The following is a 27,790-nucleotide window of genomic DNA, read 5'->3' on the forward strand; positions in this document are numbered from 1 at the left end:
GCGCCTATCACATATCGCCTATCATATCACGTATCGCAGATATATCACATACACACCAACACCCACAAACCCTCTCACCCTCTCACCAAACCCACCTTCTCACCCTCTCACCCACCCTCTCAACCCTCTCACCAAACCCTCTCACCACACACACAAAAAAGAATCGAAAAAAAAGAAATCATTAAAAACCACAAAGAAAAAAACATTATCATGCCAATGTACACTACACCCCTCCCATTGCCCTCCTCCTCCTTTCCTTTCCAATCCCATTCCCTTCCCACTCCCTCTTCCTTCCTCCCCACTCCTCCTCCTTACCCATGTCCCCATCCTACCCCTCCTTTTCCACATCCCCCCCCCACTAAACCTAAACATCCCTCCCCTAAACCTAAACATCCCCCCCATACACACTCCCCGCCACACTCCCAGCAACACTCCCATGCGCACGCACAGTCGGCTCCTCATCCGTACTCGTGCTCGTGTCCGTCTCTGTCTCTGTCTCCGTCTCTGTGACATCTGTCCCTGCATCCGTGCTTGTTTCTGTTTCGTTTTCGAGGTCGTTTTCGAGGTCGTTTTCAATGTCGTCGTCCTCCACTTCCGCTTCTACTTCATGCTCGTTTTCATTTTCGTTTTCGTTTTCATGCTCGTTTTCTTGTTCTTGCTCGTATGAGTTTTCTTGTGAATGTGAATGCGACCGCCCAGGCGAAAACATCACACTATCCTCGTCCTGATGGGGCGTATAGCGATGATACGTCCCAGGCCCCGCGTACATTCTCTGCTGCTGCTGACTCTGCCCATGCCCATGCACCTGCGCATGCGCACCAAACACCGGTGTCCCCTGTCCCTGTCCCTGCCCCTGTCCCTGCCCTCCTTGTTGTCCCTGTCCCTGCCCACCCCCATACCCACCCTGACGACCCTCATACCCCTCATACCCTCCATAACTAGAATACCCTCCATACCCCCCATACCCAACATGCACATGCCCCCTCGAATGCGGCGGATGCGTATGCGGCACACCGCGCGGGTGACCCATCGCATTCATACCCGGATTCGGAGGTGGGGGTAAACCTCCAAGAGCGTCGATTGGGCGCGCGGGGGTTTGTGTGTGTGGGTGCGAGTGTGGGTGCGAGTTTGAGTGTGGGTTTGAAGTGGATGTTGAACCTGAACCTGATGCAGAAGAAGAGGAATGGGACGAAGAGGAAGAGGATGCAGATGTATGGGAGGAATGCGAATGCGAATGGGATGAATGAGATGCAGAGGAATGCGACTGCGAATGCGATCCAGTATGGGAGGCGGAAGACGAGGCAGAGGGAGAGGTAACGACCACATATGGCTGATGCGGCGTCGGTGCGTCATTCACAAGTACAACCGTCTGACTCGACTCTCCAGAGCCGGAGCCGGAGCCGGAGGAGGACGCAGCGGACGGCGATGTAACGTCGTTCGTGTTCGCATTCGCATGTCCATGACCATGTCCATGCCCAGATCCATGCCCATGTCCATTAACACCACCCAACCCCACCGCCCCCGCCCCTCTCACCTCCGCCGCCCCCGCCCTCACCTCCGCCCCCGACAACGAAGAAGAAGAAGACGACGAGGCAGACTTGGAAAACAACATCAGCTGCTCCGCATACTGCTGCATCTCCGCGCCCGAAATGACCAGTCTAAAATCATTAAGAAGCAAAAACTGTAGCTCGAGCTGGTTGAGTTCTGGGAGGGGGAGGCCGCCGACCTGTGTGTGTGTGTGATAGATAGATAGATAGGGTGGAGTGGAATGTGGAATGTGGGATGTGGGATGTGGGATGTGGGATGTGGAATTTGGGTGTTAGTTATGGTGTATACAGATGGAAATGAGAAATGAGAAATGAGAAATGAGAAATGAGAAATGAGAAATGAGAAATGAGAAATGAGAAATGAGAAACGAGAAACAAGAAACGAGAAATAGGGAATAAGAAATAAGAAATAAAAAATAAGAGATAAGATTGAAGACGGAATGGAATGGAATGGAAATAAGACGGCGGGTGAGGGAATGAAATAGCCGGTGATGATTAAAGGGGTGAAAGAGACGAGACGAGACGAGGCGAGACAATTGGTTTCGCGGGGTAACCGAAGGGAGATAAGATAAGTTTTGCGCAGTGCGAAACAGCCACTGCCCCAAAAACAACGCAAGGCAACGCAAGGTAAACCCGCAGTGGCATACCGTAGAAAAAAAGAACGCAAAGAGAAAAAAAATAGATGATAAGGAAGAAGAGAAAAAACGAACCTTTGCATATCTCGAATTGGTATAAAACACATCACTAAAAAACTTGCTCGCGACAGTGACACCAGCAATAACCAGCCGATGGATATTATACGAGTCAATCACAAACGCCTTGCCCACCGCATCATCGCCCAACTTGGACATACGATCAAAGTACACCAACAAGGAGAGGAAGACGTGGTTCGTCGTCGGGCAGTATTTGAGGATGCGGAGGAGGTAGGCTTCGAGGGAGATGGTGGGGATGTTGCGCGCGTGGAAGGTGAGTGTGGATGCGGGAGTTGATATGGCGTTCTTCGAGGCTGTGGTGAGGGTGTGCCAGATTGGAGGCGCGGAGGAGGGGTCTAGGGGTGGCATTGGCCCGTGGGTGGCAGAGGAGGAGGAGGAGGGCTCGAGGCGGTCGTTGGTGGTGGCGATGTGGGTGAGGAGGAGAGCGAGGAGTTTTAAGAGGTCTGCGGGCGGGTAGGAGTGGATGTCGAAGGGTGCTGCGTCGGTGTCGGCGTCGGTGTCATTGGGGGGCGCAGGCGGCGGCGGGGTGGGAGTCGGTGCGCGCGGCGGGTGGTGGTGGTGATGCGTGTGTGAGTGGGAGTGTGCGGGCGCAGAGACTGCCGGGGGCGCAGTCTGGTGGCGCTGCAGGGACGGAGGTGGATTGGGAGCCAGATTGGAGGGGGCAGATCGAGAAGAAGCGGAAATGTTGGATCTGGCGCGATGGGCGACATCAGGCGAAGGTGAATATGGCTGCACTACCGCCAACATCCAGGTCTATATCATAAGACAACCACAAAAAACAAATTAATAACAAGAGATTATGGAACAGAAACAGGAGTTTTGCTTTTGCCTTTTGCTTTTGCTTTCTACGCTACACTGTCACACCCAAACAACATATCCACTCTCACGTGCTTATTGCGCTTTCTGCACGTGCGCTTTCTCCTCTCCCTCCATGCACACGTTCGAAACTCACTCACTCCAGCGCGGGGTATCATTAGCCACGTTGTGTATGTGTCCGCTATGCTCACAGGCTCTGCCCGAGGCCTATCAATTCGCTTCCTATCCGCCTGCCAATCTGACCCCGACCCGACTCCATCTCATGCCCATGCCTTGTCTCCGAAATAGCTCCTTCGGCCCCATATTTCGTCAACAGACTCCATATCCATAGCCATAGCCAACTCCGAGGGCAACCCCACATTACAGCGACCGACGAAACCGCTACTTGTAACTTGTTGACAAAGACTCTTCACAACTTCCGAGTCGATTACACACGGTTCTTCCTGCTTCTGTGATTCTTGATTCTTGATTCTCCGGCCCGTAACTTATCGTGTACATACTCGGCTGTTGGCGAGGATTGACAATGACAAGCGGAATCTCGCCCGACGCCTTAGCTGCTCTGATCCAGCGAGCACTCGCACATATACATGTCCCTGATATCAACTTACTCGACGTCGCAAACGCACACGCACACACACAAGGTACGCTCGCTACCCATACCCATTCTAAATCTAAATTTAAATCTAAACCCAAACTCACATCTAATCTAATCTAGACATGTTCTCGTACAAAAAATAAAATACCACATTCACATCCCATCGTTTTTACAACTTATCTCAACACTCGAATCAAATTCTTCCGATTACTTCACACAGTGCATGTATATAAACATATCCCGGGTCCTCGATTCCGGCGGCTCGACGAGTGCGAAAATGGCAGAGACAAGATGGACCGGTCCCCGAGCTCGAGACTGAGGCCTCGGGGCGGATGTGTACCATCCTACATCCTACATCCTATAACCATTACATCATATCACAGGCTATTTTCTCTCATGACGTGCTTCATCAGTGCAATGCCAACCTCCTCCGAACGGAGTACCTCGTTCAACGTTCGTGATCAATACCAGTGACTACTACCTACAACGTTCTCGCACTCCGTACGCCCACATGTACATGTACTTATACTTATACTTATAGGCCACAGCCAAACAAATCAATGCTCATCACGCGCGATTCGACTTTGACGCGCCTTCGCCGCTTTCCGCGCTCGTGCTCGTGCTCGCCATCTCCATCTCCACATCCACCATCTCTACCTCCATCTCCACCTCTTTCTCCTCTTTCCCATCCTCTCGCTCCTCCTCCTCCACCTCTTTCTCCTCTTTGTCCTCCTCCTCCTCCTCCTCCTTCCCATCCTCTCCCTCCTCCTTTCCATTTAACTCTCCATCCAACTCTTCATCTAACCCCTCCTCCTCTCCATCCTCCCCCTCCCCCTCCCCCTCCCTCCAACTCATACACCCCCTCCTCCCCCCCTCGCCCTCATCATCCGAGTCCGAGTCCGAAACACCCTCATCCCCATGCAGCGCCTGCACGCGCGCATCGAGGATGTGGATAGGGCGGCGCGTGTCTTTGTGTGCTTCGTCGGGGTCGAGGTCCATGGCCTCGGAGGAACCTGCATCCGAGTTGAAGATGGAGTTGGAGCGGGAGTTGGAGTTGGACCTGTTGATGGAGTTGGACCGGGAGTTGGACCGGGAGTTGGAGTTGAAGATAAGGGGCGAAAGCGAGGAAGCGGAAGACGCGAAGAGATCGTCCATCTCCTCGTCGAGCTCGGGGAGGGGCGGGATGTCTGTTGTATGTAATAGTATAGTACCGTTGTTTGTCAGTTAGTATGGCTTTTATAGGAAGCAGAAAAACAATGAAAATAAAAGGAATGAAAAGAAAATTGAAAAAAGTGAAAAATGAATGCAAGACCCCAACCTCCAACCCAACCTCCAAACACTCATACATAGCACTTCAACGTTCGGCACTTCGATACTCAAGTACTCAACCCGTACTCCAACAATCAACTCAAAACCCAAAACCACACCCACTCACCGAACATCTGCACACTCGGCCCCCCACCCCGCCCAACCTCCCTCAAATACTCCAACACCACCCGCTTCGTCCGCGCGATCGAGTGCGGGGTGTTCATGTCTTGTGCTGTGGGGGATGGGAGGACGTCGAGGGTGTTTGAGGTGGGCGAGAAGGAGGAGGAGAAGTAGGGTGCGTATTCTGTTTGTGGGATTTCTGGTGCGAGGGTGTGAGGGTCGCGTTAGCTGGAGAAAGAGAGAGGGAAAGCGAGAGAGGAAAAAAGGAGAGAGAGAGAGGAAAGCAAAAGAAAGACAAAGGAGAACGAGAACGAGAACGAGAACGAGAACGAGAACGAGAACGAGAACGAGAACGAGAACGAGAACGAGAACGAGAACGAGAACGAGAACGAGAACGAGAACGAGAACAAGAACGAGAAATAGAACGAGAACGAGAACGAGAACGAGAAATAGAAATAGAAATAGAAATAGAAATAGAAATAGAACGAGAACAAGAGCGCGGACAAAAAAATCCAAAAATCCAAAACTCAGTACTCACCACCCGCCAACTCAACGCCAACCGCAACACCCGTCTCATAAGCCCACGCACGCGCAACGTTCCGCATCGTGTATCCACCGCCGCCTAGTATGAGAAGGGGCTTGTCGAATTTTTTGATGAAGCGGAGGCAGTTCGCGTGGCCTGCGAGTCCGAGTGCGAGCGCGAGCGCGTGTGCGAGGGCGAGGGCGAGGGCGAGGGCGAGGGCGTGTTGTTCAAGTTTTGAATCCGTTGTTAGTGTCGATTTGAATTCGTTCATAGTGTCGATTTGAATCCGTCATTAGTGTCGATTTCAAGAATCCGTTCATTTGGTAGTTCGGTGGTTGGATAGATAGATGTATTTGATCAAACAACGTATTTTCACGACACGACGCGACGCGACGCGACATATACAGACAGGGGCCAATTAATAAACATGGGGTAATGATCAGCAAAAGTGAGCTATAAATAGAAACAGAAATAGAAATAGAATCTACCGCCGCCGCGGTGGGGCAAGGGGCAATGGGAAATGGGCAAGGGGAAGGGGGAAAAGGGCAAGCGTAAAAAAGCGAATAAAGGGGAAATGGGAAAGCGTAAAAAAGCGAATGAAGGGGAAAGGGTAACTTAACAACTACCCACCTCGCATAGACAGATTAAAGCACCCCAGCCGATCGCCCGCGAGCGAGTCGGCGCCGCATTGGAGGACGATGGCGCCTGGGTTGTATGTCTCCATTGCGCTTTGTACGATCTGCCGGTTAGGATGTCAGGGTGCGTTGGGTTGGATGGGTTTAGGATGGGTTGGTGTGGGGTAGGAGACGGTAGGCTTACAGTTTCGAATATATCTTTATAGTTCTCATCTGATATGTTACTGTGCAGAGGCACGTTGATGGAGTAGTATCGTCCTTTCTTGACGCCTATGTCCTGTAGAACGGTAAAGACATGAAGTAAGGAATAAAGGGAGTGAAATGAATGAGGTATCGTTAGCAATAGCCCAGAACATCACACAACAGTAAAAAAAAAATCAAAAAAGTCCACAGAAAGAAATCCACAGAAAAAAACCAATCACAGAAAACCCAAACACAGAAAAAGCAAGCAACACCTACGCGGATATGTCCCGTTCCCGGAAAATACTCTCCATACTTATGGAAGCTGATCGTCATAACTCTGTCCGTGGCGTAGAACGCCTCTTCGACGCCGTCGCCGTGGTGCACGTCGATGTCGATGTACAGCACGCGCGTGTGGTGCCTGGTTGCGGATGCAAATATTTATGTTTATGGAGTTCCGTGGGTTAGTGAGTTCGGGGAAGTGGTAGGGGTAGTGGAAGATGTCAGTACGAAATTCAAGTTAAAGTAGGGTGTAGGGTGTGGGTATTATTTTTTTAAGGAGAGGACAATTAGAACTGCGAACTGCCTGCCTTTAATAAAGCGGTGGAGAGGTATTTTACTCACCGTAACAACTCGAGTATCGCCAGTACAATATCTATAATCATTCAAAAAAATGCAAATGGATTAACTTCACATGTATATGTGAAGGAGTGGCTGACTGACTGACCGTTTACATAGCAAAACCCACTCGCCTCGCTTTTCTTAGCGTGGTGGAGGCCTCCCGCCCAATTGATCGCAATATCGCATTTACCCCGCGAGAGCCGCGCAGCGCCCTCTATAAGTAAATTTAAATAAGTAACCATGTTATTGTGTTTATTGTGTTAGAAGAAAGAAAAAGTAGCAAAAAAGAAAAAGTAGGAAAAAAGAGAAAGTAGGAAAGAAAGGAATGAAGGATATATAGATTGATTGTATTAGAGTTGGCTGAGAAAAAAAACTGTAAACGCACCTAGAGATCCGCCAGCTGAGATGGAGCAGTACTGGAAGAGCCCGTCGAAGACGGGACAGTCTTGGACGAGGTTTCCGACGTTGTCTGTGTGTCGGAAAAAGGAGGGCAGGACAGGGCAGAGAAGTGTCAGTTATGCGTCTAGGAAAAAAAGAAAGAAAGAAGGAAGGAAGGAAGGAAGGATTACATTTATACTGCTCCTGTTTATTAGACCGCAGACTATTCGGGCTGACGCGCGCTAAGAAATCGATATATTCCGCCGAGTGAAATTGGGTCATTTCACGCTTTGACGCCGGCTTAGCTCTCTGAGATATAACGAAATAAAAGGCAATAAAAGGTCAGAAAGTCTGAATTCTAGGAAGGATTGTGAAGATATAAGAAAACAAAAATCTCACGAAGATCTCCATCTTTTTGTATAACCCGTAGCTCATCACGAGGGAGTGGCACATCCGGATACGAGTGGGCTTCATACTGCATCATCATTAAGTCAGTCAAAATCAGAATCGAGTGGCTCTGGGGTAGTACTAATAGTAATGCCACAATATGATGTGGCAGATACTATACTAGTAAATGAAATTTTGAACGGAGAAGAAATATTTACCAATGTCCTTCGCCATAATGGAAGCCGCCGATGTCTGAATCGTAAAAGTAGGACTAGAGAGGAGAGAGAGAAATCATATCAGCCATCCCACCATGACAATCACTAAAGAGCCTAAACATCAGATATTGCAACTAGGGAGTGGACCTACAACTCGTTTCTTCCGTCCGCCTTCTTCATCAATAGGAACGAATTTTTCAGGCGGTATCATTGCAATTCACTTTCCAAGGTAAAGTCCAAAAATTCAGGATCGAGATTTAGTAGTGTGTAGTAGTGTGTATCCAATATTCGAATATCGAGGTGAAAGGTTCGGGAAAGAGAAGCTTTCAGGATCACGACCAAATTATATGGAATTGGATGGATGGGTGCCACGACTCGGACTCACGCCCATCACATCACATTCCATGGTCATGGCTCCATGCGGCTGCTTTATTACTTGAAAGCCCGATGTATTCTCGACGACATGTCAGAAAATGGCTCATGCTGCGGCCTGCCTGCCCAAAGTTGAGGTCTATTTGGGGCGCACGCCATTTGTCACTACAGTTTGCAAATAATAGTTTTGATCCACGGCATAATACTAGCTTACTGTATATTTTTTGTAGATGGAAATTTTTTGGTTATGGATGGGTGTTAGATAGCATGGATAATTGCGTTGCAGACTTGCCGTAGTGTTTGCCCAAGACTCGAAAATCAGCCTGAGCACGAGTTTGGCCGGAGAGCTATCACTCACTACGCCGGCATACCTCGGGAACTCAAGCTTTGTGTATATGGGCCGGGCTTTGAAAGGACTTGTATATCTTTTTGCGGATATAATTTGTCGCAGCCTTTGTTTTGGGATCCCAGGATGTAGGACAATGAGGCTCTTTATCAGTTGATCTAATAATAGATCAACACTGCCGGTCCTCCCAGAATCCTCAGCCGAGAGTTCAAAGAAAACGTCAAATGCAACACGCCCCTGCATCGCCTGACTGGATTGTTATGGATTATGACCCACGAGCAGTTCTGTGTGTCTCCCATTCCGTGACGGATGAATATCCTAGAGACAGATATTTATAACACCTTGAGCGCTTGATAATGATGAGTCAATATACCGGCCGATCGGTTGACTGCCAAAGAAAGTGACATTTTCGAGCAAAGCTAACAAGCAATATACCAGAGTAGAAATAAATTCAAAAGTTTGCATACAAATAAATGGATGGGGGGTTGTTAAGAAAGCTGGCTAAAATATCTAAAACGCTCTACGTACAAGAAAGCAATACGAAAGCAAGCATTAGTTTTTCGACTATCCTAATTTGATCTGAACCTTTCTTATGAGATGTGGTGTTTTCAACATCACAAAAAGTACGGGTGCGCATCACGGGTGTTCAGACCGTGGTTTGAAAGTCCGTATGCCCCAAGCCCGAGCGGCCTTCCTGGCGAGTGGCCTGAGCCCTATTGCATCTTCGCCGGGAATCTCTTTGGCCGGTAGGGCCATGATGGCAAACACTGTGCCAGCAACAGAGGATGTAGGAGCTATATGTCGGTGGTTGTCGTAGATGCCTTGAAGAGCCTCTTTCATTTCCAGAAGGTCCTACAAACAACACAGTCAAAACACTGGAACTCAACCAACTGTGAATACGCACCCGTTCAAGAAACCTTTTCTTCCCTTTCACAAGGGAACGCAAGGCAACACTCCAAGTTTCAATTTGACGGGCAAGAAAGCGAGGAGCGGTGGCAGTGGGTTCGTCGCGTTGAGAAAAAGAGATGTTTTCTCGTTTACGTATAACGCGAAACCCCTTTGCTCGTTTGGATGGACTGGCGCTGAAGTCGGAGTCCCGATAATCGCCAGTGTCACTATCGGACTCAAGCTCGTCAAATTCTTCTTCTTCCTCCTCCTCTTCCTCCTCTTTCACATTCGATTCTTGAACGAAGATATGTATTCTTCCGTTGTTGACATACTGCTCCCAAATCTCCCCGATTACCACGTTGTTGGCTACCCAAGCAGATTTATCTTGAGCCCAACGATTCTGAGACCGAATGGTACGATACGCCGGGTCAAACACGGTCGAGTGGTGACCATGTACAAGTCCCTCTTCTTCTTCTATATCGGAGATATCGAGAACAGCGGTAGGAACACTCGCAGGAGCAGCTCCCGATTCATCAGGCAGATCGATGAACGAATTTTCTGGAGAGTGAGTGGGCAATTGATCGGCAAGTGGAATATCTGGTAAGCCATCATATTGGGATGAAGATGTAGAGGCGACTCCAGCGCCCCAAGAAAGATCTTCCGGTGGATTGAGGATATCCTGGACATGGTTTGATAGGGAAAACAAAGAGAATGATGATGTGCTCTCTTTGGGAGGGACATTCGGCATAGCGAGTGCAGAATCTGGGTTAAGAGTGAACGTCAGCCCAGTCGGCATAGGCTGCGTCGGTGGAGGTGAATTGGGAGCCAAATTGCGAAGCTCCATCACCATTGGGCTAACGAGTTCAACAACATCTTTACTAGGAGATAGAGGGATGACAATCGGCTGCTGCACTGTTGGTGATGTTGGAAGCGCGAGTTCATTTGTAGGAGTCGGAGGCCTAAGCTCAATAGTGACATTAATATCATCGTTAGAAGCCTCCTCGGAAGCCACATGGCCATCCAGCAGCGCCTCTCCTGTCGAATGTTGCCTTTGCGATTCATATAAACCATCCTCATCAGCTGAATATGTGCGTTCTTCGACTGGCTCCGTGCTATCGACATACAGAGTCGTAGACGATGAAGGAGGGGATAATCTGCGTTTGAGCCCTCTGGCGTATGGTTTGAACCTGTGAATTGACCGAGAAAGGTTGCCCCTTGTAGGAACATCTGAATCCGAAGTCATTTCGTCGCTCGTGGTTGGAAGGTCTGATCCAATGCTATAATACAATCTGGATTCGTCGGACCCGCTACTCGATTTTCCTATTCTCGAAGCCTGGAACAGGTCAGCGAAAAGGGATTGGTTAATAGGAAAGGTGACTTACCGTAAATGGTGAATAAATTGGAACCTGAACGCGCTCTACACCAAAGATGTCCTTAAATAATTGTTTCCTTTGAGCCGCCCGGGATATTGTGGGAATGGCAGCATCCCCCGAGGCATGGTGTCGTTGAGAAATTTCGGTGAAGTCTGGGATGTTACTTTGACCTTCTGCATTCCGTAGCATTTCCAAGTTCATCGCCAAAATATCTGGGCGTTGCTGAAGGTCAACAAATTTCCTCTTCCCGAAGACTACAGGAGAGACGTGGGCATGAGTGAACGTCTCGAATTGTTCCATTGTCACTCCATGGCTATCATGAAAGACATTGATTTTCCTGGCGAGTTGAGGTCGATGCTGATTTATATACGGATTTGAGGATACCGATTCAGGAAATGCTGAAAATCGTGGATGAGCAATCAGTGAAGGCAGATCGCCGTCCGATTCTGAGTAGCTTTGGTTGGAGTGGTTCAAAGTTTGACTCTTTGGGAGGATGCCACTGACGCGTTTCGAGAATGGGGGTATTTTAATTTTGAAGCCATTTGCAGGAGCCACTGCCCCTACATCTGCGTTGGAGGGGCTGGACATCGGCGCTTGACCGCCATCGTCCAGAGTCGAGTTGGAAGTCGATGCATCGAGGTTGAAAGCACTCGCTGGCCGTATTATTCTTATTTTTAACGGGTTTGCTGGACTTGAAACATTCCCATCTGTTTCTAAATCCACCATGTCGACCGATCCTTCGACCTGCGGAGGGCGGAGCTTTCGGTGTTCGACCCGTTGGCCCTGGTCGACATCGTCGTACTGAGGAAGTTCATCGTCGTCGGCGTTATAATTTGATCCTGTTTCGGCAGTTATACCCATATTTGGAAGGTGCGTCCATGTCAGTAATTCGGGTTTGCAGATATGCCTTGGTGTATCTGACATCATATGTGGGTTGGCTGAAGGAAACAGTGGATTTGGTGTAAAAGTGTGAACATCTGGAAAATAATATCAGAGTAAGAAAGAGAAAAAGATGCAAATAACAGAATAAAAAACCATTTAAATGGAATGTGCTTGAGTCCATTAATCTTGAATTGAGCTTCAAGATCCCAAGAAGAAAGCTCAAATAACCCAGAGTAATGCACAATGCCAAATAGTATGTTGAGTTTTAAATCTATACAGAAAGTGAGGAAGTGGAAAAGTCAAGGTAAATATACTATTAGTAACTTTAAGAGAGAATAAAATGTAAATTTGAAAAACTTGCCTTTTTAGCTTCTACAAGCTTTGAAACAATATTAGTGAAATGATTCCTACTAATATAGTGTCCTATTAAAGAATATATCAGTATAAATCAAAATAAGATAGCCAATAAATGTAGTCTACTATGAAAATAGTGGAAAATATATAATACAAATTCTATATGTTAGAATTTATAAATTTGCAACTAGAACAATAATAGCTACTCTATAAAGCAAATAAAATAGAATGAGAAGCATATCAAGTAAAAATGGATTAAAAATTTTATAAAGTAAAACAAAATAAAGAAATTGACATTTATATAAAAAAAAAATCAAATGCAATAAACGCTGAAAGAATGGTAAACAGAATGCATATTATAAAACAGAATAAAAGAATAAAAATAAAAGGCATTTCAAAACCTTAATGATCAAGCAGACTTTTGAAAGAAGTTTGGGATTTGCGTTAAAACGCAAATGTTCATATTGAACAACGCAAAGTATATAAAGGATTTGAACACAAGCACATTACGAGCTTATAAAAAGGGAAAAATAAGGCAAAGTAGTAAAACTCACAGTATAAAGTCACAGTAGGAAAAGGATGCTTGAGAAGATATGCAGATGATAGTCAAAGTTCAGGAAGAAGAGAGGGCTGTGTGACAGCTATGTCACATATTTGATGAAAAGCTTCTATTGACATCTATAGCTGTTGACTAATAAGGACCAAATAGTTATCAACACAGTTACAATTCTTATAACTTCTTAAGAATTAGTGCTAGTTGTATTGAAAATCTATTTGTGAATCTAACTGGAAGTCTGGCTATGTACTATATATTAATTCCAGACTGCATCAGTTGTCAAGTATGATATGTTGGGAGCATTTTGGTACAATCTGAAGCAGTTTACACCAAACTAACCGTTGATGTTAGCCTATTATGGTAACTTTAACTATATATAGATATATTATGTCATTATTAAATTTGTACGATTATACCCAATTCTTCCATAACCTTTCTGACTAAAAAGATCTTAATTTGGAACTACTTCAAGGTCGAAAGGGGAGAGTGGTAAACCATCCAAACGTTTAGGCGTAGTATCAGTGCTGGATCCGCAATGTATACAGTCGAGAGATGGTAAGTTCATTAATTACTCAATTTGTTGCCCTAGGCAATAAACATATACATCTTAGTACGCAAGGCCGTCGATACTCGATACCGTCTACGAAGGTATAGTCATTAATAGAAGCATTAGATGTACAGATAGCAATGATGAATACTATGTATCTTTTAGATTTTACCAATGAGAAGATTTCCGATCATCTCCCTCCCAGTTATTCGTACAGTGTTGTAAAGAGTCCCAACATCGAGCGTCGAAGTTAGTGTGTCGGCGAACCCGAAAGGCAACATAAGGGGGATCCATCCTACAGCACCATTAAACAGAGGTCGCAATCTTCAATGTTCGAAATACATACCTCTCGCATATTCCATGGCCCAGCACCCTTCATGCATTTTGTACTGCTTCACAACGCCTCGGGGCATCAGGTGAACCATTCCGGGGGTATATCTCTCCATCACAAGAGCTCCTGGCTCGAAAGCCCACTGTTCACCGACCAGAATGTGGAAGTAATCGTCCGCTGTATGGACGCCGCTATGTCCTTCTGTACCCAGAGGGGTGCCGAAGATAATGAGGTACTCCGTGATGCTCGCGTGAATAATATACATAGCACCCATGGCGCCTCCAGCGTTGTTGAATACCCATTCTTCGTGAGTATTGAGGCGGATGTCGTTGGAAGGGTACGTCTCGGTAAGGTTCTTGACGATATGTGATATCATACCAGCGGTGTCGTTCGGTGAGGCAGCGATGGCTGATTGTGCGAGCTCGTGCAGCAAAACGGTGTCCAGGACATACCAGCGGTCCTAATGAGTACTACGCGTCAAAAAGGATTTTAAAAGGAGGGTACCATGTACTCACTTTGATGGTATCAAGCCACGCGCAAGTCGCGAGCAGAATACTGAAAATGCCTAAACGCTTCCCCCAAGTCACAAGCCAATTTTGAGGTGGTTTAGCTTTAGCCTTCGCGTTTTTTTGCCCGGAACCCATTCTTACAGAGCTTCGGCGCGTGAGGATAGAGAATGCGGGTGAGTATCAGATGATGGCGGTTTAGAATGGGAATTTCTTGAACCTTTTAAAGTTCTGACAGATTAACGAAGGTCGTACGACAAAACGATCACATGATTTCATTGCTCTATATATTTCATAATCCCCTTCAGGCACGAATTTGCTTAAGCGCCCTCACCGGCAACCAAAATGCCTACAAGTCGTTTCTTGAAAGCGTTGAACACAACGTAGTTTAGTTGACATTGAAGGTCAATCAATTATACAGCGCGGTAATATTTCCAGTTTGTCATGGTCTCTTATCAGTGTTAGAATGGTTGGGCTTCTAAGCGTACTAAAAGCCTATAACATTAACAATACTAAATGAAATCCTCCTCGGAGTATTACCATAAAGTCGGTAAAGATAGTCCTGATATCGCACACACCAGAAATTACAAAGAAAAACGTAGTTGTAATGATCAGAAAAAAATTAACTCTGGATAGATACATCGGAGTAACAGTGCTATAAGAGCAACGTCGAGCGGCACCAATCCCAGCCAGTTAAAGATGGAAAGACTCACAACTCTAGCATTGCAGATGTTGAAGATACTGCGTGAATCAATTCAGAAATCTGGGCGTAACCTATAGGTTCAGCAGCACCGGTAACGATGATGTCCGCGCAAGAAATGGTGAGACTTTATAAATCATCATAACTATCGAATAAAAAAATGGAACCACATTTACAATTGGTAAGGTATATACCTCACACCTCGGTTAATATTTCTGTCGAGTTGTTATCCGTTCTGCTATACTTCCCTAAATCCACGATTGTCAAAAATCAGACATCAGCAAGCGGTTTTTGAGTTCAAATTCTCGTCACCTGTTGATCAGTCATTTTCTACCACCGCAACAGCTTCGTCACTGGCTGTCCTCCATCTCCGGTAGAGGCCTTGTAGCCGATACACAAGGAGGTCGATATCAAATTTTCCTACTGCATACTTTAACAACCCAGAGCCCATAGCATTATACCCCGCTGAGTTAGCTGTGAGTTAAGTTTCCTGAATTATATCACTCAACGCGGAGGATAGTAGGCTCGGAAAAGAGGCCGAAGTGAATCTGCAGTATGTGAAATCGTCCTAGAAACGGGGCATGGTATAACAAGAATGATAAATGTAATATTGGCCAGTTAGTTAGTACCAATGATGATCCTAGAGCAACCTAGAGCACTTAAGAAACTGTCTTGGTGGGTACATGCTGACAGGCCCTTCAGCTGTGGCTCTACATCTTTCGGTATCCAAGACTGATGGAGCAAAGTAACCCACGGAAGAATCAAATAACCGGTCAGCTAGGATAAATCGTCAAATACTGCAGTCTGCACGTACTGCTAGATTCTAATATTTTCCACACTTTCGTACGCACAAGGCCCACTCTCATGCTGCCCCGAGAAGCCCGCGACCAGCATTAGCTCGGGCCCAGAAGAATACTTCCTGGCAATGATAAAAAAAGCCAATACTCAAAGGCGGGTAAACACCAAAATGCGGAATCAACAAGCGACACAAAAAGGTAGGCGGATGGTTGCTGGGATATAGAGAGCGGGCAAGAACCCAGACAAGTTTTGGAGATTAATGCAATAAATACAGACCAGCGGCTTTGAATCGATTGCACGTCACTGCTGAAGGGATCGGCGGAGGAAATAGATTGTGCACAGCTTGAATATTGCTTCTATAGTGCTGATAATGGATCTCCTGATGATAAAGAAAATTTCGAGGGACATGGGCACATACGGGAGGATCATGTATTGAACCCGAGCTGATTTAGAGTAAAACCATGGTGTAAGTCAACAAGCAAAGAAGATACAGAGAATCATGAACTTTTCGAGTAAGAGGCAAAAGACCAAGAATGCAGGGTACACCATCACATGAGCGTCAGATATTGGATGGTGTTCTTGAATCTGTGAGGCGTCCATAATCTTGGAGCACATGGACGAATGGCCTGACACAGGTTTCACCTTACACAGACATACAGATTATCAGTGGTCAGAGTTTATGACACATCGGTGATTTTGCCGTGTCCTAAAGAAAGCTGGAGAATTGAGCCCAGGGGTAGATGAACGTATTAGAGCACACGCTTGAACAATCAAGTTTTCTCTCTTCCCAGCGAGACCTCCGGTCTATCCCCGGGTTCTTCATATACAGTCACCAGCTCAATGGGACGTCCTGTAATGCCGGTGGTATTCTTTGAGATCTAATTCAAGTTGCCACGCAGCATATAAACGAGTTGAACCGGACTACTTGTGAACCCGAGGTGAAGAAGTTCGGATACATAGTACAGACCTTCATTCCAAGGTCATAACAATTCAACTTCCTGGCAAAACCTTTTGCCATGGGCCAACAGTCGGGTTTCTTCTAGTCTGCATCGGCCTGCATCGCGGGAGAAAAGAGATGTCTGCAAAGCTTCTCCAAAAGAGAGTGTGCGTCTCAGAATAGAAAATAAGTTGAAAAGAGAGGTTAAGTGAGAATAGGCAGAAAAAGTGTTCAAGATTAACAAGGACAACTGATGAATGAGGTTGGTATGAAGGCAAGCAAGTGATTGCACAAAGTTGCGCGCGTTGATGTGAGACCTCTTTTGGGAATCTAATTTTGGCCCCCAAACCACGTGCCCCGTTTTATACTTAAATTATTACCAGCTACGCGTCAAACGCGCGACGCGGTCTATTTATGTATAGTGACATATCTTTTACTCTTGGGCGCCTTTCTTTCCAATGGAGAAATTGCCACGAATCTTACAACAAATGAAAGGAGACCTTTGTTTGGGTATACAAAAAATATTGGTATATTAACTAACTATGGTAGTACAATTTAGCATCTCCTTAGGATGTGGAACAGCGTGTACCCAAAACTCGGCATATGTTGGTGAAGCGGTAACAAAATAGTATATAACATAGAATCTCAACTGAATGGCTTAAAACCCATCCTAAAGCAAGCAATACTAACCAAAAAACAGAGATAAATCTTAGCTCCTCTAAATAGACCTGTAAGGCCTCATCCGCCATGTGTAGGATTTGAACTGGTGGTATCAGTGGGTCGGTCCTTCGGTTCCGCATTGTGAATTTCCTCTTCCTTGATGCAGCAGGACTGCCATGCGAACCACATCATGGTCCGAAGCTGGAGCACATCTTCCTTCCAGACCTTACTTTGATTTTGCTCCCTGAACTCCTTCGTCAATTTCTCACACCGGTCTATGTTCTCGGGGCTGACAAAATCGATAGCGATCTTCATGCAGTCAGACATGTTGGCGACCTAAGTCAATAGAAGTTCCATTAAACATTAAAAATAACAAAAGGGGACACGATAACCACAAACCTGGTGTGCACAACCGGCCGGAATAAAAACTCCGTCGCCGGGCCTTTGGTAAATCCTGATGCTCTTCACTCCACACTCGTCAAAGAGCGCCTTGCGTAGCTCAACGTCGAGATAAAATTGTTGGTTGTGAATTGGGTCAAGCCCAATCATAACGGAAGCAACACTCTTGTCTCCCGCACTAAAACCGATCAAGGTGAATCCATGATACCATTTCATCTCCGCCAATAGTAAACATACCTCTTCGAATTAGCACCACTTTGTCCGATCGCTCCATTCGCTGAGGGTTGGCCGAACCTCTTCTTCAAGAACCCCCGTATCAAATCGCTGTCTTCGGCCCTGTACAAGTCCCATACTGCATAGCCTTCGGTTCCATCTTCACATGCTTCTGCATGCAACATGATGTTCAAAGCATCGGCCATGTCCATATGCAGTCGAGTGGAACCTTTACTACCAGGTTCTTGAGATGAAGCCATTGAGTTGTACATCTTCGGGCCTGGAAAAACGTCAGTCAGCACAGCATCGTTCAAAATGGCAAGTTGAAAACACAACCATACCCAAATCTGGCCCAATAGCATTTTTGGGGAAATGAGACCCAATGTTATACACACCGTCTCGTCTCACATAGTCGGGGACGGGCACAGCGTTGCTAAAGTCTTCGTAAAGGTCAGGAAAGGCTGCTTTGAATTCAGCCGTGGGTGGCCAGTCCTATATTCATCGGAGAAGAGAGCAATGGGAAGGATATGAGAGTGATGGGTGGAAAGAAAACGTTGAGAGACAGACCTTAAGTTTCCAACATTCTGTCCGGCCTCCATACTTTCCAAACCATCCAAAAAAGTCTTTGATAGTGACCTTTTTGACAATGTCGCTCTGACACTCCACAACAAGACAATCCTTATCACCGTATCGCTCTATAAAAGATTGAGGCGTCCATGGTAATTTGAACCTGGGAAGAGCATTTTTGACAAGGAGCGGCAAGCCTTTGCGCCACAAACAAGAAAACATAGGGATAGGCCCGTCTACTTGTGAATGCCTGATATCGGGTAGGTTATCGTACAGATGCGCGGGAATTATCTGAGCGCGGAATATAGGTATATCGGAAATACGGGAAGAAACATTTGGAGGCGTATAGTCATCGTAAATGGGAGAAGTCAAAGGATCTGGGAAATCCTTTGCGGAATAGTCGCGTTCAGCATAAGTTGTAATCTGTGAAGGTACGGTTGGAGATACATTCGAGGGTTGTGTGAAAGAATGATCCGGCGACGAAGAGACTGATGCCGCCGTAGGGTGTATGGGGACAGGGTGTGTTGATGAATGGCGTTCGGTTGGTTGCACTGAATCGGCCATATTAGAAATAGCGAGCCCAGATGTGCCAGGACGTCCTGCAGGTACTGGGCTAGCCTGGGTCTTTTCTTTGTCCTGCGTCAAGATTTTTTGCATCTCATTGATGGATTTTTGTAGCTCATCGTTACTGAAGCGAGTGACCCGGATAAATTCGCTAACTCCATGTTCTATCCTCTTTGTGCAAGCCAAAAAGAAAGGATTTGAGTGAGCATGCTTCTCCCTCTTCATCACGAGCGCAGTCAGCTCCGAAGGTGTTGCTTGAGTAGGTTGTTCAGTAAGTTCGCGGACTTGTTGGTAACACTCGTTGCAAACTTCTCGACCACATATGCGGCACATGAACGTTTCTGAGAACAATGAAGTCATACAAGTGTCTAATGATCACGCGTCAGAAAACAAATGCTAATACATGAATAAAATAACAACATACCACATGTAGCGCGAACATCAGATTCGCGTGGGCGGCGCACAATAACACTCACAGACAAGTGATCTTGCTCCGCCACTAATATGGGGAAAAGTGCCTTCGCTATTGATAACTATTTTGTATGTGAGTGTAGAGTTCGGTACCTTAAGAATGTCGGTGGACAAACCTTGATACGTGTAATCTGTTCAATCTTAAGGGGTTTATTCCACTTGGAAGGGAATTCCATCGGAGTAGCTGAGTGGCCTACTTCGTTGAAGCTTACACCGCACAGCTTTCTCTGAGAATCACGCAAAAAATATCGAATGCCTTGAAAACGACACGTATCGCCGGCCCACCTCCGCGTACATGATACACATCTAGGAAAGTCTTCCTTTTTGTATCGGTTGGACATGCAACGCGCAAACTGGAGTTCCGGGATATATTGTGAACCATCAGCCGTGGTTAGCGTTCCGGGAAGATCCCCTGTCGGTGTGATTTGAATGAGCTGTTTTTACAAGGTTTCGCATATGAGCAATACACTGACCAGCACCTTGGGACTGGCGTATGTCACTACCTCCTTGTTGAGCTTTCTGGAACGCATCTGCTGGGAAAGATATGTAATCAATATAAACGTCAGACGAATCGAGCAAGGTCGGAAAGTAAAAAAAGACAGGAAAGCGCCCCGACCCAGCAGGCGATGTAAGACTGTACAACGACTCAAAATAATATCATGCATGAAGTCGAGACCAGTAATCCGTTGGTATCGACACAAAACAACTGTAAAACATACCATTTTGAGCAGAAATGATAGCGGCTTCGCTGCGCTTTTTAGCGTTATATCCACGCTTCGATGGACCTAGAGTTTGAGTGAGATGTCAGTTACGGTTACTAGTACTTCTGGACCAAGCCAGAATAAGACCACACTGAAGACGTGCAAAAATGTTATTTTAAGCATTCGGAAAGTGAGGGAGGTCAAGGGAACACGACTGGCCAGGTGCCATCAAAAAGTGCCACAGGTTACAAGAGTCAAAGATGACAGAAGACTCCCAAATATGAGCAAAACCTACACGCACCAGGTGTGGAGGACTCAGAACCGGTCGATTTAACCTTTGGCTTCGCCCGTTTAGCCTTGGGCGCTGGTGTGGCCTCGCTATCAGGAAGCCGTCTCTTCGAAGACGATGAAGATGACCCGGACGGTTCAACCGTTGAAATTTGAGGTGAAGCCGAAGAGGGAATAGAAGTGGGCGGCTGCAAATGGGAATTATATTCGGTGGGATGGGTGTACAGATTCTGTTGGTCGTAGCCAGAACCCGACTGGTTGTATCCGTGGTTGTTGGCGACTTGAGAAGGTTCCTGTAACGTCCCCTTGGCCGCGATACGGACAGATGCCCTTTCTGTTGATTGCCACACAGGATTAGGTGCTAATAGTTCAGAAGATGAGCGAAAAGATGTCAGTAAAGATGGAGAATCTAACCCGGAATCTCAGACGGAACGTTGTTTGGAGTGAATGACTCTGAAATAAAGTATGTGATGAGGTCTTGCGATGAATACGACAACAACATTATGGACCTTGATTTGACATGGGATACTCGGCAGTGAGCGCTGTAACAGTATTAGTCTGAGCTCATCAACGATACATTGATAATTTCTGCGCACTTGGTCGTTCATCTCTCTGAGCCTGTCCATATGACACATGTGAACCAGAAGGTTGGTGCGATTGAGGTCGCGGCTGCCAGTCGGGTTGTTCAGCAGGATACCCATTAGAATGGCCCACTCGTGTTCTCGCCGTCGTTGGAGGGTTGAGTGGGTACGAATAGCCGTTAGATTGTGGATGAGCGACGGCTGCCATTGCCGAATGGGATTGCTGAGGGTATTCGTGGTGATACTGAACACCGGAGCTCACAGATTTTTGCTGTGAAGACTCTGAAGTAGGGTCCCAGTTCGCCGCACGAAGATTGTATACGGGCGATGTCGTGTAAGGTGAATCGTAGAAGGCGGACGGTGTTTGGGTCGGACCATGGTTTATGGAAGGGGAATTGGAGTTGTTGAGAGGGGATGAGTGTAATGCAGAGGCATTCTGTGGGTTCAGTAATGAAGTGATGGAGGTCTTCTTCGTAGGATCTTGCAAGCCATTCATTACGGTGGAAGAAAGCAATAAGGAAGGGACAAGTGACGCGGAAGTTGTAACACAAGACTGGCTTCAAACTTTTATGGACTCCGCCAAATTGAACAATCGCGATACCCACGTGTACCGCGGCTCTGGGTCTTTAGTGCCTCCAATCAATCATCATCTCGCCACAAGATATCCACCCCATTATCAAAATACTTGCACTGTGGGGACACACATACTAAAATACACTGCCTCTATTCAGTCTTACTCTTTCTAATTTGTAACTTTAATCAGTCACTTTCATCGCTAGGGCTGACTCGGTAGGAATGTCGGATCGATGGCAGATCGAAAACTTTTGTGTTCCTCACACAAACCGAACGCAACCATGCTAGGTGAAATCAGAAAACATCTCACGAACAACCTTTTCTCACAACCTCTCTTGGAATGTAGAACCTGGATGGACGATAATTGTTCGGGCATTACATATATCTCCGAGCCAACCAGTACAACCAAAATACGTTAAGCATAGTACATAAGCCCGTGAGAAGCTCAATAAAAGAAGATGCCGGCATAGTATCCCAACCGAAGAAATCAGGACTCGAAATAGATTTAAGTCTCAGCAAGAACGAGCATTCTTTTGCTGGGGTGCCATCTACTGAACGAATGCAAAGAATATCAATCCCGAGTTCATCAAGCCCAATGTAATTAACCACACAGATGGTAGTCCATTATACTACGCAGATCGAATGGCTGTTGTCACTGGTTCTCGGTGTGTCCAATAAACTTTCTAAAATCCACCTGATGACTCACTTGTTCCATGGACATTCGTAGGAAGCGCAGCTAAAAAATGTAGGGCCCGTGCTCCTTTGAGCATATACTTAAAGGGAGACCCCGCGACGCAAAAACGAGAAACGCGATTGTCCAGTCACCACTTCCATCTATAATGGCCAGAACTAAACAATCTGCTCGAAAATCGACGGGAGGTATGAAATCGATTAATCCATCAATGCGGCACGGAACCTGACTTTCAGCCAGGGAAAACACCTCGAAACCAAATTCTAGAACACATTGTATCCAAAACTCCTAGGGATTCAGGTTCGCAAGTGGCAAAAAAGACCACCAACAACTTCGTAAGATATTTCTCTAAATTTCCTTCTGTAAACATTAACCAATATCCTTCCTGTCTTTAGGCAAAAAAATCGGTTTCCTATGGGGGAGTGAAGAAACCACATCGTTTCCGCCCTGGCACCGTTGCTCTGCGCGAAATCCGTCGCTATCAGAAGTCCACTGAGCTCCTTATTCGCAAGCTTCCGTTTCAGAGACTTGTGCGAGAGATAGCTCAGGATTACAAGGTGTGTCATTTTCTTTTTTCATACACTTGACATAACAATAGCGTTATAATTCAAAATCCATCTAGACAGACTTGCGGTTCCAGTCGTCTGCTATCATGGCACTTCAGGAGGCATCCGAGGCTTATCTTATTTCGCTGTTCGAAGACACTAATCTAGCTGCTATCCACTCTAAAAGGGTTACCATTATGCCAAAGGATTTATACTTAGCCCGGCGCCTCCGCGGAGAAGTTCGCCATTAGACATACAGCATTCTCCAATGTGCGGTAGTCAAATTTTATAACATAAATGCATTCCAAAACTCGGATGGCTCATTTTCTCACTACTATCGTAGCTCCCAGGGACGAGAAACGGTGCTTAATTTTACTGTTGTCGATGACATGCCTTTAGGAACAGCCTTGAAATTTACTCGCCGAGGTCATTAGTACCATGCGGACAAAGGACATCGCATCCCGACTACTTTTCAGCTACCGTTAGCATTTGCTCTCTAAGTGCAAAAAGCACCCTACCTCGGTCACTTGCCGTGTATGCTTGCAAGCTAATAAAGATACCTTTTATTCCATTAGACTATAGTATTAAATCCTTTAGCGTAATGGTAACCCTTTTGGTATCCTAACCCTTCCAATCGCATGCCTCGACTCCAACAAGGTCGATTATCGGGCTTTGGGGCTAAGTATTCTGTATGCCTTGTAAAGCGAGAAGGGATCCTGGATATAGATTTTGTACAAAATTTACTTTTTCAATATTATAATTTGTCGACATCGGAAAGCCGGACAGAGTAATCCGAGGAAGCGTCAATCGGACATTTAGATGTTGTCATTAGATTACATGGAAGCGATGAGAGAAACCACAACTAACAACCTCGTCGACATTTCAAATTTCAACTCTTCCCAAACTATACCACTCTCTTTGAATCGTCAACGGTTCATGACTTGGTCAAGCTCTGCCATTTATAATGGCGTCTCTTCAGCATTCCTTCGAGTTTGCCTTCATACGAATTTTGATCTGGGTGCCAAGTAGCACTATGCCGGCGGATTAAAATTTTCTGTTTGTTCCTTGAGTCTGAAAACTACTACCACGTGTGATGTTACCCCACCTCCACATACAAATCCCCAGATGGCGTACTGCTAATGCGGCTAACATGGTCCGTTCTTCTTTCTTCGCCTTCCATCTCCCTCCACTGGGTAACGGTACTTTTACGGTATTAGCATCTCGATTAAGTATATCTTAGCCTTGACATAGAGCGAAAGCAAACCAAAAACTGGAGTTTGAAGCAACCTTTTACGAAAAAAGCTGTTGAGAGAAAGTTCAACGGTGACCATACACCTCGACAAGGACAATATATGAAGTCTTCCCCTAGGCTCCGCGCAATTTGTTTTTTCATCGATAATCTGTTCCTGTTTGCCTCGGATGCGTGTTTAACTAATTAAAGTTTTAAATTTTAGAGGTGGCAATATACCCTGTCCAGTTGTCGGAGTCCTAATATCGAACAAGCGCTTTCGAGTCCCAACTGCGTCTATCCGGGTCTACCGTTTCCTACACACTACTGACTTCAGATCGATCTACCTAAATCAGAAAAGATGAACAGAAATTTTATAAGATTGACTTGATAAAGTCGCGGCTATAGACGTTACGCGTCCGGGAGGTTCTCTGTGCCAGAGGTAATATCTATGGTCCGACGGTTCCCCGAAAGTTGTGTGTGATCCAAGCACGCACTAAATTTAAGTCCCACGTGTACTTCACGTTTCCAAGAACTCTGTCGTCACCGGTTCGACTGGTTGATATCAACCAAACTTACATCCCGACTCATTTCTAAGCCCAAATACCTATATCTTCTCTCACAAATCCTTCCATCTTATCGGATTCAATGATGGCTATGGGTCCCATGACCTTCAAATTTTAGCGCCATTGGGCACTCAGTCGTAAGCTGGCTTGTCAAATGATCAAATCGGCATTAGAGAACGTGAAACGAAATTGCTCCCCAGAGCAAACTCAACCTCTGTGGTCACCGAGAACTCTACCAAGGCAGCGTTAGGTCGGAGTCTCATGATACTCTGCAATATGCGTAATTTATTTTCGATCGTATTCGTTTTTGCAAAGCGGACACCTCGAAATCGCAAGCACCGGAAGGACAGTGAAGTAAATGAGTTAAATACCGAGTTGTTTCTGCGAATGTAACAAGCTGTTCGCCCACTGCCTTTGGTTTTTCAGGATGCGCTTGCTTACGCTGTCTGCTTTCTTTGCGCTACTCCCGTACGCTCTTACGAGCCCGGTTTTCCACAACTCCACTGTTCACGATGATATCAATGCGCGTGCGCCATCCAGCTCTAAGTCTGTCATCATTCAAATGTTCGAGTGGAACTGGGACAGCATCGCTGCGGAGTGCACAAATTTTATAGGACCCGCTGGCTATGGTTATGTTCAAGGTGAATATTGCATGCTTTCCCGTAACTTGACTAATATTGTATCTAGTTAGTCCTCCTCAAGAACATATCAAAGGATCTCAGTGGTGGACAGACTACCAACCCGTCTCCTACATCCTGACTTCAAAACGTGGAAATCGAGATCAGTTCAAAAAGTATGAATCTTCTTCCTTGAAATGTATAAACCTGTTCATTTTGATCCCAGCATGATTTCAACATGCCATGCAGCTGGAGTCAACGTTATTGTCGGTAAGCATGCCTTTTCGTTTATTATTCATTATTTCTGAAATATGTTGGCTAGACACTATCTTCAATCATATGGCTGGGATCGACTCCGGCACCGGCACAGCAGGAAGCTCCTTCACACAATACGTCTATCCTGGAATTTATCAGTACCAGGTCAGTTTCTCTTTTCTGTTCACCGCCTATTGTCTCATCACGGTCTACTTAGGATTTTCATCATTGCGGCCTTACAAAGGGAAATGATATTGTCGACTATTCCAATCGCTACCAGGTGCAAAATTGCGAGTTGGTAAATTTGTCTGAGTACGTTTCAAAACGTTGCGTCAATTTGTTGTGCAACTAACACCATTGTAGCCTTGCAACTGAGACGGAATACGTTCGTTCGCGTTTAGCTGCCTACGCTAACGACTTGTTGTCGTTGGGGGTTGATGGGCTCAGACTCGATGCTGCGAAGCGTAGGCACCATTTTTAACCTATGGCGCGGTATACTCACCCGCTTTACAGATATTCCAGCCGGGGATCTAGCGAACATTGTGAACAGGCTTTCACGCCGTCCTTATATTACCTCCGAGGTAATTTGGGGTGGTGGGGAACCCATTCAACCTTCAGAGTACACAGGCATAGGTGAATGGTGTCTATAATATATCTCTTGCAACATTTTTAACTGGTAAAATTAGGCGACGTTCAAGAGTTCGTGGAATAAGTTTCCATAATGACGTCATGTAGAATAACTCGTTCTATTTTTAGATTCCGGTACACCACTGCCCTCAAAGACTCGTTTTTGGGCGGAGGAATTTCGAATCTGCAAAATTTGGAAAATAGAGGTGAGTTTCTGGTATATAATTTATAACTAATCTTAAATCATTGTGGTACAGGCTGGGTATCCGGATCGCAAGCAAACGTCTTTGTCGCTAACCATGATACAGAGCGGGTTAGCTATAATTTTATCGACACATTCGCCCTGGATATTGAAATGCTTAACCACAGAACGGCGCCTCCTTAACTGTTAACTCCCCTTCTAATACCTACATTACCTCTCACGTATTTTCTCTCGCCCACCCTTATGGAACTCCTACCATCCTTTCAAGCTATTCGTTCGGAGGACATGAAGAAGGGGCTCCTAATGGAGGTATATAAAAAAGTTCATCGATATAAACAAATCTCACACCGAATACTCCAGGGGTTGCATCATGCTCATCGACGGGAGGTTCCGGAGGTTGGCTCTGCCAACATCGCTATATTGCTATTAGTGGCATGGTCGGTTTCCGCAACAATGTTGGCTCAGCGGGCCTAACAAACTGGGTTTCTCCTCAATCCAACAGAATTGCTTTCGGAAGAGGTATATCACTTGTTGAAGCATGCATTCCGCTTCACTCATCTGTATTAAATCTAGGCGCCCTTGGCTTCGTAGCCATTAATAATGCCGATTCTGCATGGAGCACTACATTTTCAACTTCTTTACCTTCGGGGTCGTACTGCGATGTGATTAGTGGGAAAAGCTCCTCAGGATCTTGCACTGGCAACACGTATGTCTTGGTAAATTCCATGTATACTGACTTTAACCGAACTATTTTTATAGGATTAGTGTTTCCAACGGCCAATTCACAGTTACCGTTCCCGCTCGAAGCGCTGTCGCCATTCATACCGGTGCCACAAGTTCTTCTCCTGGAACTGTTGACCCTGGCACTGGCAATCCTAATCCCGGACCTGTTTCCGTGACATTCCAAGTCACTGCCACGACAACATGGGGCCAGGTAACTATATTTCTACTGCTTGTGTTAAATGTGCTTCCTGATTCTGATACATTTTTGAAGAATATTTTCCTCGTTGGAAGCCTCTCGCAACTTGGATCTTGGACCGCAGCTTCAGCGGTAATTCTACAATCTCACCACGATTTTTTGTTTAACTCACACAAGCACCAACTTACTCATAGGTCGCTCTTTCGTCTGCAAATTATCCTGTGTGGAGCGCGACAGTTTCAATTCCTGCGGGCACGAGCTTCGAATACAAGTTCATTAAGAAGAATTCAGACGGAAGTGTACGCACATACGATTACGTTGTTGTTCATTTAACTCACTTTCTCTCTTTATAGATTAACTGGGAGTCAGATCCCAACCGCCAAGCAACTGCTTCTGGAGGAGCACAGACTTTGTCCCAGTCCTGGAGATAGAAGCACATGAATTGAATTACCGTACAAATGTATAATTAACAAGACCGGCGTATGCCGGCTCGAC

General features: G+C 46.0%; 7 protein-coding genes across 7 annotated transcripts; 2 read left to right on the top strand and 5 right to left on the bottom strand.

The window, feature by feature from the left end:
* Positions 1–385: 385 nt before the first annotated feature.
* Positions 386–3,007, bottom strand: JR316_0005182 (PHO85 cyclin-like protein psl1; the record flags this gene model as incomplete). Its single annotated transcript, XM_047890946.1, has 2 exons — positions 386–1,726; positions 2,258–3,007. 2 exons carry the CDS (start codon positions 3,005–3,007, stop codon positions 386–388), a joined length of 2,091 nt encoding a protein of 696 aa, XP_047750707.1.
* Positions 3,008–4,238: 1,231 nt separating this feature from the next.
* On the bottom strand, positions 4,239–8,249 carry JR316_0005183 (Histone deacetylase RPD3; the record flags this gene model as incomplete). The annotated part of the gene is made up of 13 exons (XM_047890947.1): positions 4,239–4,858; positions 5,107–5,298; positions 5,638–5,721; positions 6,253–6,361; positions 6,442–6,534; positions 6,717–6,858; positions 7,062–7,092; positions 7,165–7,272; positions 7,444–7,527; positions 7,628–7,745; positions 7,836–7,911; positions 8,042–8,094; positions 8,190–8,249. The coding sequence occupies 13 exons, from the start codon at positions 8,247–8,249 to the stop codon at positions 4,239–4,241; spliced, it is 1,770 nt and encodes a 589-aa protein (XP_047750708.1).
* A 1,143-nt stretch (positions 8,250–9,392) lies between these two features.
* JR316_0005184 (uncharacterized protein) lies at positions 9,393–12,080 on the bottom strand (the record flags this gene model as incomplete). Its single annotated transcript, XM_047890948.1, has 4 exons — positions 9,393–9,608; positions 9,661–10,977; positions 11,027–11,994; positions 12,053–12,080. 4 exons carry the CDS (start codon positions 12,078–12,080, stop codon positions 9,393–9,395), a joined length of 2,529 nt encoding a protein of 842 aa, XP_047750709.1.
* Positions 12,081–12,164: 84 nt separating this feature from the next.
* On the bottom strand, positions 12,165–14,331 carry JR316_0005185 (C-8 sterol isomerase; the record flags this gene model as incomplete). Its single annotated transcript, XM_047890949.1, has 5 exons — positions 12,165–12,170; positions 12,261–12,322; positions 13,529–13,651; positions 13,703–14,147; positions 14,203–14,331. The coding sequence occupies 5 exons, from the start codon at positions 14,329–14,331 to the stop codon at positions 12,165–12,167; spliced, it is 765 nt and encodes a 254-aa protein (XP_047750710.1).
* Positions 14,332–17,366: 3,035 nt separating this feature from the next.
* Positions 17,367–21,568, bottom strand: JR316_0005186 (Lysine-specific demethylase 3A; the record flags this gene model as incomplete). The annotated part of the gene is made up of 13 exons (XM_047890950.1): positions 17,367–17,624; positions 17,688–17,865; positions 17,925–18,180; positions 18,296–18,392; positions 18,468–19,399; positions 19,456–19,564; positions 19,619–19,914; positions 19,982–20,035; positions 20,222–20,287; positions 20,505–20,852; positions 20,906–20,944; positions 21,001–21,033; positions 21,088–21,568. The coding sequence occupies 13 exons, from the start codon at positions 21,566–21,568 to the stop codon at positions 17,367–17,369; spliced, it is 3,147 nt and encodes a 1,048-aa protein (XP_047750711.1).
* A 916-nt stretch (positions 21,569–22,484) lies between these two features.
* JR316_0005187 (Histone H3) lies at positions 22,485–23,132 on the top strand (the record flags this gene model as incomplete). Its single annotated transcript, XM_047890951.1, has 4 exons — positions 22,485–22,524; positions 22,577–22,671; positions 22,732–22,893; positions 22,959–23,132. The coding sequence occupies 4 exons, from the start codon at positions 22,485–22,487 to the stop codon at positions 23,130–23,132; spliced, it is 471 nt and encodes a 156-aa protein (XP_047750712.1).
* Positions 23,133–25,102: 1,970 nt separating this feature from the next.
* Positions 25,103–27,726, top strand: JR316_0005188 (Alpha-amylase; the record flags this gene model as incomplete). The annotated part of the gene is made up of 17 exons (XM_047890952.1): positions 25,103–25,316; positions 25,363–25,468; positions 25,519–25,562; positions 25,615–25,712; positions 25,765–25,859; positions 25,911–26,011; positions 26,061–26,180; positions 26,234–26,246; positions 26,304–26,380; positions 26,432–26,487; positions 26,544–26,685; positions 26,737–26,895; positions 26,950–27,082; positions 27,136–27,310; positions 27,371–27,427; positions 27,490–27,594; positions 27,649–27,726. 17 exons carry the CDS (start codon positions 25,103–25,105, stop codon positions 27,724–27,726), a joined length of 1,773 nt encoding a protein of 590 aa, XP_047750713.1.
* Positions 27,727–27,790: the final 64 nt, after the last annotated feature.

This window comes from Psilocybe cubensis, chromosome 4 (genome assembly GCF_017499595.1).
Source record: "Psilocybe cubensis strain MGC-MH-2018 chromosome 4, whole genome shotgun sequence".
Classification (NCBI taxonomy): domain Eukaryota; kingdom Fungi; phylum Basidiomycota; class Agaricomycetes; order Agaricales; family Agrocybaceae; genus Psilocybe; species Psilocybe cubensis.